The sequence below is a fragment of the Lycorma delicatula genome, chromosome 4 (assembly GCF_047948215.1).
Source record: "Lycorma delicatula isolate Av1 chromosome 4, ASM4794821v1, whole genome shotgun sequence".
NCBI lineage: Eukaryota > Metazoa > Arthropoda > Insecta > Hemiptera > Fulgoridae > Lycorma > Lycorma delicatula.
Window position 1 is genome coordinate 129,046,935 of NC_134458.1, and position 12,513 is coordinate 129,059,447.

The following is a 12,513-nucleotide window of genomic DNA, read 5'->3' on the forward strand; positions in this document are numbered from 1 at the left end:
GTGATAAATAAAAAAATTTTCCCATTTTTGGTGAAGGGGCAATATTTTTTTTAAATGGTAAGATAAGAATGCATGCATGTACTGAGCTTAATATAAAGTAGGGCTATTTTTGTAAAATTTAAAAAAAATTGACACCAAGAAAACTATCTATTCCATTCCCTGGAGATGTTGATCCCAAAGTTTTACCAACAAACTGCCCTATATACACGAGTCTCTGTGCCAGATTTTATCAAAACAGCCCAATCAATAGTTATTAAGCTTCAAACACATCAATACATGTAAATACCGCACGTACGTACAAACTCCCCTTTTTTTGTTTGTTCGGGTCCCTGGATCGTGGAACGTCGAGAAATGTAAAAAACCTAATACCCAATTTTTTAATATACTTTCCGTCTTGCAAGATAGCTTTATGATTCCAGGAAAGTAAAAGTGAAATATAAAGGGAAGAATCCTGGGAAAATAATTGATAAATTAATTCATATAACCATTTTAAACAACCCATAAAGATATTATCTAAAATATAATTAACATATTTAATATGGCAAAGCTATGAACATTGATTTCTTTATTCTACAATATGTAAATTTATCATACACAAAGAAAAACAACTAATTACTTTTTCTAAATTAACAATTCAAAATTTTACAATAATTTCACATAACACATTATGGCAGTGATAGACTGAAAAAAAGTAAAATTCAACACTGCAACGTGATTTTTATTATATTCCAATAATAATTATATTCCTTTTTTTTTAGAGAGCAGAAGAGATAGTAGTAAAATTAGCACTAAAAAATCTATGTTAATTTTATAATGAACTAATTATTTATTACAATTTAATAGTTAAAACGGAATAATAAACTTCTATCTAATATTTTATTATATATAATTATATTTTTAAAGAGATAAATATTAGTATGTAATAAATATTAACAACTTTTCTACACAGCAAAATATATTTCATTCATTATTTTCTCACTAAATATATATTTATATAAAATATATATATAATCTAAGCTAAATTTTCACATTTAAGAAAAAAATACATGTATAAAAAGCATGTCATTCATACAATTTAATATACCAAAAACATAAAATATAGAAAAAAAATAGATGTACGAGAAACTATTTATTACAAACATTTGTTTCCTTTAATTTATTAATAAAGTCCCCGCATAACTTACGTCAAAACGTTGACCAATCATTGTTGTGATTAATTGTTGTAGAACATGAACGTTATATTCTGCACACATATCTGAAACTCAGTTACATCTTTTCCAAAAGAAATAAACTTAAAAAAATTATAATTTGTGTTTTTTTAAAATAAATCAATAAAATCTACCCAACTACTTTATATTATTTTATCAATTATATGTTATATATACACATATATATTTATATTTTTTAATATAATATCGAAAAGGGGGAAAGGATAGAAATTGATTAATTATTAATTAACTACATATAATACACTGTTATACATTATATATTTTTATTATTACAAAAGAAATAACCATAAAAATAAATAAATTATTTTAATTATGAAATTTCATGAATGATATATTTTTTTATCATTCAAATAAATTTATGTGTAATATATAGTTGGAAATAAAACAGAAAGCTAAAAATAAAAGTGTTATTAAATGCTGGAAACAAATTTAAAAAAAAAAAATTATATCTCCTGTGTATTATATGTTTTCATTTTAATATGTAAAATAATAATTTAATTATTAAGTACATTTAATAAATAATAAAATGGAAGTTAAAAAAAAATTAATAAATAACGTATGTACAAAATAATATTATTAATAACTCATAAAAATACCAAAATAAATTCAAAATTATTTTCAGTTGGAATTACAAAAAAAAAGAGAAGAAAAGAATGAATTACTAATACATTTAGTGCTATATATAATTGCAGAATATTATATATATATATATATATGCTCAATAAAATTACATAATTTACTCAAAAATGTATTTACAAAATTATAAACTAATAATTTGTGACTACTAATAAATATTTCAAATCAAGGTGAAATAATTATTGAAGATTATTTATTTAAAGAAATAAACATTTATAATGATAATAATAATGATATAAATAAAAACAATGTGGTAATAAGTACAAGCGAAAATAAAAATTAGAACAAACCAAATAAGATTATTTTGAATTATTTTGGGACCATGCAAGGCGTAATAGTGAATAATAAAAAAAAAAAAAAACAAAAGTATAATCATAATTCATTTTTTTTATCAAAGTTTAAAAAAAAGATTATGTTATTTAAGATATGCGATAAATCACAGATATTAATTAAGATTAAAAAAATATTTTTTTAGTTTACTTTCTTTTATTATTTTATTTAAATATGATTAATACTAATCGAATTTTACTAAAATTTATTATTATTAAAAGATTTTTTTTTATCGCTAAACTAATAAATCTAAATCGATCTACTGTCTCAGAATGTTTATTTCTGATTTAAATCTGTATACAAAGAAGAAATATGTTAGTTGTATAAGCACAACTAAACTTATAGAAAATTTACCCGTAAATACAATCTTTTCTACAAATACTTATCTTGGTAAATTGTTAGAGTAAAAACATTATTTACCTTATCTATACCTTCACTCTTTATTAAACGAGATATTCGAAATTATTAAAACTATTTTCTAAACCTTTACTCTGAACTACTAGGGAAAAATTTTGAATAAATTTTCTGATCCACGTTAATTTAATTTATTTTTCTAAACGAAAAATTGTCTGATAAGGCGTTTTTCACAGTCTTCATTTTTTTTTATTATATTACTATGTATTAAATGATCTTTCCACTACTAAAAATAACTAGGTTTTCTAGGAATACAACAAAATTCTAAGTTTTGTTTTTTTTCTCTAAGAAAGGAACTGACTCCGACTAGACTACGAATAAAATGAAGGCAAGATTTGTACGATTCTGAAATTTTAACCTAAACATTTAATGATTTCTATGGTTTATTAAATTACAAAATAATATTTAAAAAAAGAATTTATTAACACTTCATGAAGTTGGAAATTAGGTTATTAATGTACAGTTAACGAGATACGAAAAAAGTGTATTATTGCTTTGCAAAATATTTTGGAACCAATATCAGTATTACCAATAATATATAACTGTCGAAATAAAAAATTGTCCGATAAAACACATCCATCGAAAAGCAAATTATAAAGTTGTTAATTTAATTATGGTTTTTTCATGGTAATAATTCGAAAGGTTAACTATAAGATTTTAGACCAACGTATATTATACAATTATTTTAATTTAGTGGAATTTTATTTTATTCTTATCTCTTAACAAAATTATAATTGAAAGCATTCTTAAATAATACATTTAATAACTGTTATACCAAAATTGATGAAACATAAAGAAAGTTTCTGTTTCTTTTGAAACAATCATCATTTTCCAGTTATTGAATTTATAGTTTCAAATACTTCTATCAGAAAAATATAAAATGTGTCAGTTCTAGAGAAAAAATAATTTGCAGACAGATGAATCAAAATCGAAATATATATTTGAAAAAGAGGGCTAGGGCTATATCACTTCATTTTTCCTCTGTCCGCCATTTTGAGAATTTTTCAATAAAAAGTTAGTTTTTAGAGCAAATTAAGATATATATCTTAATGATGTATTTATTGTACATATGAAAATTTTACCAGTAAATTCCAAAATAGCAATCATTTTAAAATCGTATAAAATGTAGATTCCAAAATGACGACCATTTAAATATTTTAGTTATTAATAGTTCCGTGAGTATTAATTGTCGAATTATACAATTTATTAAATAAAATATTAAGTTCTTATTGTGAAAAAAGGCACCTGATTTGTTCACATCGATTGACAAATATCTGAGATGACTGAAATTGTGAAAATGGATATCAAAATTATGACGTTAGAGAATTTTGTGCCTGTTTTTACATTCTTTACTAATTAAATCTAATTATATTAAAAAAAACTTCTATTACTAGAATATATAAAATTTCAGGCTACGTAATTTTTGGAATTCATTTTAACAATTTCAGCCATATATAAGCTGTTTATCAACCGATTTAAACAAATAAGAAGCCATTTTGTTAAAAATTAAAAGCTTAACATTTTACCGAATAAAAAATAATTCAATAAAAATAATATTATTTAGGGAGTTATAATTGATTAAAAAATTTAAATGGCCGCGATTTTAGAATTTAGAAAGGTTAAATTTTCAAATTTATTTCTTTTTATAGAAAATGTTGTCGGGTACTTGTACACCAAATGTCATTAATATATCTTAATCCTTTCTTAAGACATAAATCTTTATTGAAAAAAAACTCGAAATTGAAGTTAAAGGGAAAATGAAGTGAGATAGGTTGTTTACATAAATTCTTTTTTTGGACTGATATCCTAAATCAATCACTTAAGTTTGGCCCTCCCGGGTCACTCTGTATAACGTTAAGATAAATATACTGAAAAAATATAAAATGAATTACTTCTAAGAGATAAGGTATTTGATATGTTAAAGATTCTTTTTTCTTTACAAAAAAAATTCTATTTAACAGTAGTCCATAACTATTTGAGTAAACATTTTTCGTATAGTCTTGAAACGTGTACATCAAACCTATAATTCCTTACTAATATAAAGAGAATAAAGAAATATTGTTATACTTTTAATTTAGGGGAATATTATTATTTCTCCGTCCATACTACCAAAATATATTTAAAATGAATAGTTCTTCTTTTTTTTTATATTTACTTTTTAAATCAAGTTAAGCCAATTTCATTATTGTTATTTTTTTTATGAAAATTATATTTTTATTATTTAGATGGAAATAGAGCAGGTAGGAACAGAAATTTCTCACGGCATAATATTTAAATAAACAGTTTAAACTAAAACATAATAAATTTGGCTTTCTTTATTGTACTTTATTACTTATATTTAAGATAGGCAATATCATTAATAAGGAATGTGCATTTACCTATCTATGTGATAAAATAATGTAACATTTTAATAGTTTTATTATTCAGATACGGAAAAAATAAAAAATAAAGTTAAAATTATTGTATATTATAAGTTTAGTGCAAAGTATAATCTATTAATAGCAATAATTTCGAAGTCGAAGTTCTCAAGTTCAAATCCTAATAAAGGTAGTTTTTTTTATTCGGATTTGAATACTAGGTTCTTGAATACCGGTGTTCTTTGGTGGTTGGGTTTAACCACACGTCTCAGGAATGGTCGGCCTGAGTTTGTTCAAGACTACACATTTACCGGGAAAGTTACATTACATTGATAAGTCGCTAATGACTTTAAATGCGACTTAATATTACATTTATTATATATTTTATCCAATAAATTGAAAATTAATATGAAAAATATAGCAAATAAAATTAAAATTTAACAATTAAATACATTTTTTATGGGGTTTAAATTTCGATAAAAATAATTAAGAAGACTTTTAAAAATGTTTTTTATTCTTAATAACTAAAAAAAAGAAGCAAAATCAGGGATTAAAATACGGTAAACAAACCGGAAGCAGGTACGCATGAAAATGCATCTTCAAATTGAAATAAATTTAATAGAAAATAATGAAAAGAAAATCTTGAGAAAAATTCTAGGACCAATAAATATAGATGAAACGAATACAAATTCTGAATTAATAAACATCATTACAAACACAAAGAAACTGAGATAATGTCTGATTCCATCAGAAAAAAAAGCCAGAATAAATGATAACAGGTTCACAGAAACGAACAGACAAAAAAAGAACGAAAATAAATGGACCTCAAACATTCAAAAAGGCCTAAAAATATCTGAAGAAATAATACAGGATACAACTTTCAGAAAACTGGTTCGAGATTTCAAGAGTTTCCAAGATAAGGAAAGATAAAAGAAACAAATTCAACAACGTGAGGTTAGGAGAGAGAAAAAAATAACAAAGCGAAAGAATGAATAACTATTAGAAAACTAGGAAAGAAAATGCTAAGAAGAAAGATAAATAAACATAAAATGTTACTTTATTTGGTCCTCAATCGACACTCAAAAAAAAAAAAAAAAAAAAATTGAAATGCAAACATTTCTTTGAACTGATATAATATAATTGGATTAATATGAAATAATTTGAAAGATTTCACTAAAATTAAATTAAATATTAAAAAGAAGAAAATAAATAAATAAAAGAATAATAGAAAAATAAAGAAATCTAATATTATATGGAAAGATTTTATGAATAATTAATAATGATAAAAAATTAATGTAAAAAAACTATATAATACAGAGGTAGAATAACCATTAACAATTAAAGTTACATATATCAATACAATAAGAATTGAATATTTATAAAACAAAATTAAAATTAATTCATTATATTTTCATGTTAAAAAAAATCTCTCAAATCTAAACTTATAAAGGTACGCGATTTTTTTCTAGGGGCTAGTAGTACTGTTAATTTAATTCTTATTTCAAAATCAAAATGAAACTCATATATTGAATAAACAGTAAAATTATATCGTATTATATGAAATAATAAAAGAAACTGACGTCAGTATTATAAAAAAAAACAATTATTTCACGATAAAAATTATACGTTAAATGTCATCAAGGGGAAAAACAATAAAATAAATCATGTATGATGAAATGTATGATAAAATGAATAGTTTTTAAGAAATTTAATCATAATATTGTTTGCAAAATTAGTTACAATGAATCTGTAACATAATTAATAAACATAAAAATAAATATTTCAAATAAAATTAACGAATAGTTGGTGCTATTTAATGATTAAATGGTGAAAGTTGAAAAATTAAATGAATAGGAATTAAACACTTAACCTTGTATTGACTTAAAACTGATACAATATAAAAAATTGAGTCCAAAAAGGGGGACAAAAATATCACAATAGATTGAAATTGGAATTAAATTATAATGGCGCTAAAAAAATTTAATAAGTTTAATAAAAAAAAAAAAAAAAAAAACGTAAGAAAGGATAAGTTTAGTGTTATTAAAAGAAATTAAATTCTTTAGCGATACATTTATTTGAAAAGTAATTATAACAAATATTATAATAGAAGAAAAATAGATTGCCGATGATCCTGTGAAAATGTAGGAAAATATGTAAAGTTTATTTTTAAAAAAAATAAAAAATCTTTGTGCAACTATATGTTGTTTATGAATTTTTATGTCTATTCAGTAAATATATTCATTTTGTGTTTTATGATATTTACTGAGGTCTTGGCAAAGGAGTAAGGACGGGTCAGAGGGATATAGCAGCTGGTATAGTAGGGTGATACAAAGCAGACATATCAAGACCCTGTACACCAAGGAGATCAGTCATAGAATAAGTAAGTGTTGGTGGTGGAGCCGGTGCGGGAGGAGGTCTAAGAGCTGCGGCCGCTGCAGCAGCGGCAGCTGCAGCAAATACCCGTTTACAAGAAGCGGCTGCTTGCATGGCCCCAGTGACAGAATACAGCGAAGGGGTGCCCTGTGGGGCAGGAAACTGCAGGTAAGGAGTTGCGGATGCCGCTATAGGTGTCGGCAGGGGGTATGGAGTGTACCGATAAGTGGCTGCCGTTGAGGCAGTCCCAGAAGCAGTTGGTCCACTACCCGTCGGATTCACCATTACTAACTCACCGTATGCTCCGCGTCCTGCCGATCGTGTCTTCGCCAAGTTCGCTGGCAGCATCACTTCTTTTGGCTGTGCCTTCTTGCATTCAACCTGCAAAACATATTTAACTTCGTTATTATAAATTCAGAATCTATACAACAAAAATCCATAATTTTCCTGACCGTTCAGATCTCACGTCTGAACATTCGTACCGTGAAACATTTATTGGATAACATTTCAAGAAATATTTCTCAAACACTATAATATCTAATTTTCCATATTTATCACAATACTTTCTATCAGAAAAAAAATTATATCCAATAGTTCAATATTTTAGGAACAAAGTTTTATTAAAAATAACAAAACTAGACTGAGTATAAAAACTAACGGGGGATGAAGGCGGAGCTTAATTTTTAACTCTATAGTGAGTACACCCAACAACATCGTCAGACGTTGCCAAGTTGAAAACGTTACGTGATGCATTACCGACTGCTCCGTCAGTTTTATTTACGTTTCTTACAGCGCAACAAATAATAATACTTTTGATATTTTATTAATCCTACAGTAACTGCAATAAGGAGAACGTAGTTCTAAAACCTGTATCTGTTGTACAATTTTAACAGGAGTTAAGCATTTTTTATTTTTATTTGATTTTAAATAAAATGTACTTATTTATAAAAACCGTTAATTTCTACTGTAAATAGTAATCATTTATTTTTCTTACGTTTATAATCACGATTATGATATTTTTTTTTATATATCAGCCCACCGGACTGATCCGGTCTAGTGGTAAAACTCATCATCGCAAAACCACTTGTTTAACAGATGATATCAGAAGTCGAAGGATCTGAGATTCGAATTCTAATAAAAGTTAATTACTTTTATATGGATTTGAATACTAGACAGTGAATACCGGTGTGATTTGGTAGTTGAGGTTGAATTAACCACACAACTCAGGAGTGGTTGGCCTGAGTCTATACAAGACTGCACCTTATTTACATATCATATATATCATACTCATCTGATTAGTCCATGGAAGTGATAGCTTATTGTTCACTAGTTTAACATATTGCAGTTTAAACTTAATAATAAATATATATACTTTTTTTATTCCCCGTAATTTTACAAAAATTACATGTAATTATTTCACTATTAATCTGCTGATACAAGGAGAAATGTTCAAACTATTGGAAAAGAACCAGATTTAGTTATGTTGACTCATAAATTTTCTCTTTAATAGTTAAATAGAAATAATTACATAGAGCATGCCACTGTAAAAAATATTTATATTCATTTAAATTTTAATGAAGTTAAGTGATTTAAAATAATTAATTCCTAGTTTTGTTAAATATCCACAATAGTCGGCTTAGTTAGATTATTTTTACGTTAGATTTTTTTATTTTAATTCTTTTCTTTGTCTATTGTATAGGATTAATGAGATTTTAAAAAAAATTCTGTATGGTAAAAACCACGAAGAGTATGTAAATAAAAATGATTTTCAGAGTATTCGTGTTCTATATATACTTTTTTCTTTATTTTTAACAATTATTTCTAAAATCCATGAAGCCAAAAATTTACAAAAAAATTCTTCATCTGCTTCTTTGCAGAACATAAAATAAGTACTCTTCAGAAAGAATCTATTTCTTTAATATTTTTTTATTGTTTTTAATATCGCATTTATTTTTTCAATTTTTTATTATTATATTAATTTGAAAAGATAAAATACAAAACATTGAATTGGTTCACGTATTATTGAATAAAATGATATAAACTTGAAACTGGTTTATATACAAAGGTCATTCAATAATTAAAGACACAAACTGCTCTAGAACTGAAACAATTTATTTAATCAAAGCGACTTTTTTTAACTTTTCAACATAATCTCCAGCAATATTGATACACTTATTCAATCACTGAACAGCTTATTTATGTCTGCCGCAAAGAAATGTGCCTGGACGTTTTGAAATTTGTTTTTGACCGTTTTGTTTTTGACATTGTCAAAGCTATTAAACTTCTTAATTCGTAGTTCCTCATTGAGTGAACCAAACAAATGAAAATCCGATGAGGCTACGTCAGAACTGTATTGGAAGTTGAGGTAGTACATTCCGATGTAATGTTTTTTTTGCTTTCTCGAGTTACCTGAGCTATATGTGGCCGGGGGCATTATCGTCAAGCAGAATGATGCCTTGCACTGAGATCCATGGCGTGTTTTCAACACTGCTAGCTTCACTTTGTTGTTAAGCATGTGACAGTAGTATATGGACTGCTTGTTGTTAGTTGATATTCAAGAAAATCGACGAAAAACGGGTCTTTTCCATTCCAAAAGACTGTCATTATGATTTTTCCTTCTGATGGTCGGGTTCGAAATTTTTTTGGACAGGTAAACTGATGTGCTTCCACTCCATGCAGTGTCTCTCTGATTCCGGTTCATAATGGTTAAATCCACAGGTTGGAATACATGAGTGCATCACTTTTCTGCTTTTCACTTTGTTTTAGCTCTGTGAATATGAAAAGTCTTTTCTCCTTATGGAGATATGTCAACTCTCTTGGAATCCATCTTGCCGTTGTTTTATGGTACTTGGACATGTCAATGACAATAATACGAACTGAAAAAAAAATTACTAATAATTTTTCAGCTACAATCTCAACTGTAATCCGTCTGTATTTTGTATAAGAGAGTCAATGAGTGTTTCATATTGTGGAGTTGAAACTTCAATTAGACGTCCAGAACGGTGCTCGTCAGTCACCGAAGTTCAACTGTGTTTAAATATTTTTACTCTCCTATAAAAATTTCTGCGGTTCATGTAACTTTATCCGTATTGTATGGTTATACGAAATTAAATGATAACCAGTTTTTCACTTTCGGAAAGCAAAAAAAGAAAAAACGGATCACTGTACGCATTTCAACAAATTCGTAAAATTCAAGAAGATTCGCCATCGAAAAAAGGATTTTGAGGTTATAAACAAAACAATTCTTCTCAAAAAGCAGATCAAAAGTCAACACAGGATTACTAACTTTTTCTTTTTTTTTTAGCCTCCGGAACCACCATTATGTATTACTTCTGAGGTTGAGATGAAATGACAAATTTTTGTGAAAATGAAAGGCCGAGACGCTACCCCTCGCGCCATGGAGGCCAGCAAAGTTACTTTCTTACTCCTCTGAAAGTATCATAATCCTGTTACCATCTGTTTCACCTCAACAGCTATGTGTGTCATCTTATTGAATGACCCTCCTACAATTAAATAATTAACAAAAAACGAAGGTTTAAGAACAGTTGAATTTAACTGTCGGTATACAACATGTACGTATGAAAAGTGTAGAGATTCGCTTAGCCCAAAGTCATAACCACGCATATTAATTTTGCGTGAAAAATTCTGTTAATATTCAAGAATAATCTAATCGTCTACTAACAAAAAATTAATACAAAAATAATTAATTTATTAGTACTGTATCAGTATATGCATTATTATATATAAGTAGTTAAAGCACCGAAATAAACTAAATAGTTTAAACAATCTATTTCTCTTAAGACGTTTTTTTAGATATTCATACATTAGTCAATTTTTTTATCGTAATTAATTTTTATAATAAATGATGTCAAAGAGAAATTTAATAAAAGTTGGGTTTTGACAGAAAACAAAGTACTAAAACCATTATATAAAATATGATGTTATCCATTTATGTTAAAATATGTAGAATAAAGATAGAAAAATAATATTAACCAACGTTTTTTCAAAGTATGAAATGTGAATGTATCTCTCATCAGGTGATGTGAGGCATAGTATACGAAAAGAGTTGATGAGACGGCGGTTTTGGTAAAAGCTTAATATCATTTCAAAAAGAGAAAGATAGAGTATACGGAATGTATAGGAACTCATTTCTTTTTCTTTTACTAAAGGACGTCAAACCATTGTTGAAAACTGACCATAGTAGTTTCACATTTATGTGTGTATATGTGTTTGAACCGTATTATACGTATGTATCCGTTATGTTTTGTGATATTTGACAAATTCCGAGTCGGGCCTTCTCGCAATAACAATAACAATGGATCATCAATCAGAGGAAGGGTAAGAGCGAGTGAGAGAAATGCCCGCACTTGTGACGTCATCAGACTAATATATCACATTTCTGTCAGAAGACACGACAGTTCTGGCATGTTAACCACTCACTGCTACGCTCGTTCCGACATACCGTTCTCTTCCTTCGTATGATATGTTCTATTCCCATTCCTCTTTGAGAACGCATTATCGGTTTTTTTTTCAACCATACACTTTTATCATCTTGTCTTTACAATGTTTTCTTCGCTAATTTAATTTTCCTTACTTAGTTTGTTGTGTTCCATATTTATGTTGTTTGTATCGGACGACGAAATCATTAGCTTAACTACGTCTTATAAATTTCACTACCTAATAAAGAATTGGAAATAATTTTTTGTTTTTTTTTTTGCTAGAAACATCTATTATATAGACTTCTTATTTTATAATTTTAATTTTATTACTTTATATACAGATATTTTTTATTGCTTTTGTTATTAAATTTCCACTACAGCATTACAGTAGTTATCTAAAGAAAAGATTGCACCTAAGTACATATTTAATCTGTCACGTACTAAAGGTTTTGGGGTAAGTTTTGATTATAATTATGAGTTTATTGTCTGCGATTACAGTTAATTAAAAATAAAGTTAAGACAAATTTATGGTAAAATCATTGGAATTGATGACAGCTATTACACTAGTATAAGAGAAAGAAATCAGTTATTTTTTATTATTCTTTTCATTTCATATTTTTATTTATAGTAGCATCAATAATTAAAATTATTAAAGATTTATCAGTAATTGTAATGTATCTCTACCAGTAAATGTATAGTTTTGAAGAAACTCAGGCCGACCATTCCTGAGAAGTG

The 12,513-nt window shown here is 26.6% G+C and overlaps 1 protein-coding gene across 1 annotated transcript in view; it reads right to left on the reverse strand.

Annotated features, from left to right (window-relative positions):
* Positions 1 to 12,513, reverse strand: part of Rbp6 (RNA-binding protein 6) — a 967,859-nt gene that overhangs the window by 132,699 nt on the left and 822,647 nt on the right. Inside the window, exon 7 of the mRNA XM_075364169.1 lies at positions 7,636 to 7,720. Within this exon, the coding sequence (XP_075220284.1) occupies positions 7,636 to 7,720 (85 nt within the window). The remainder of the gene's footprint in view (positions 1 to 7,635; positions 7,721 to 12,513) is intronic.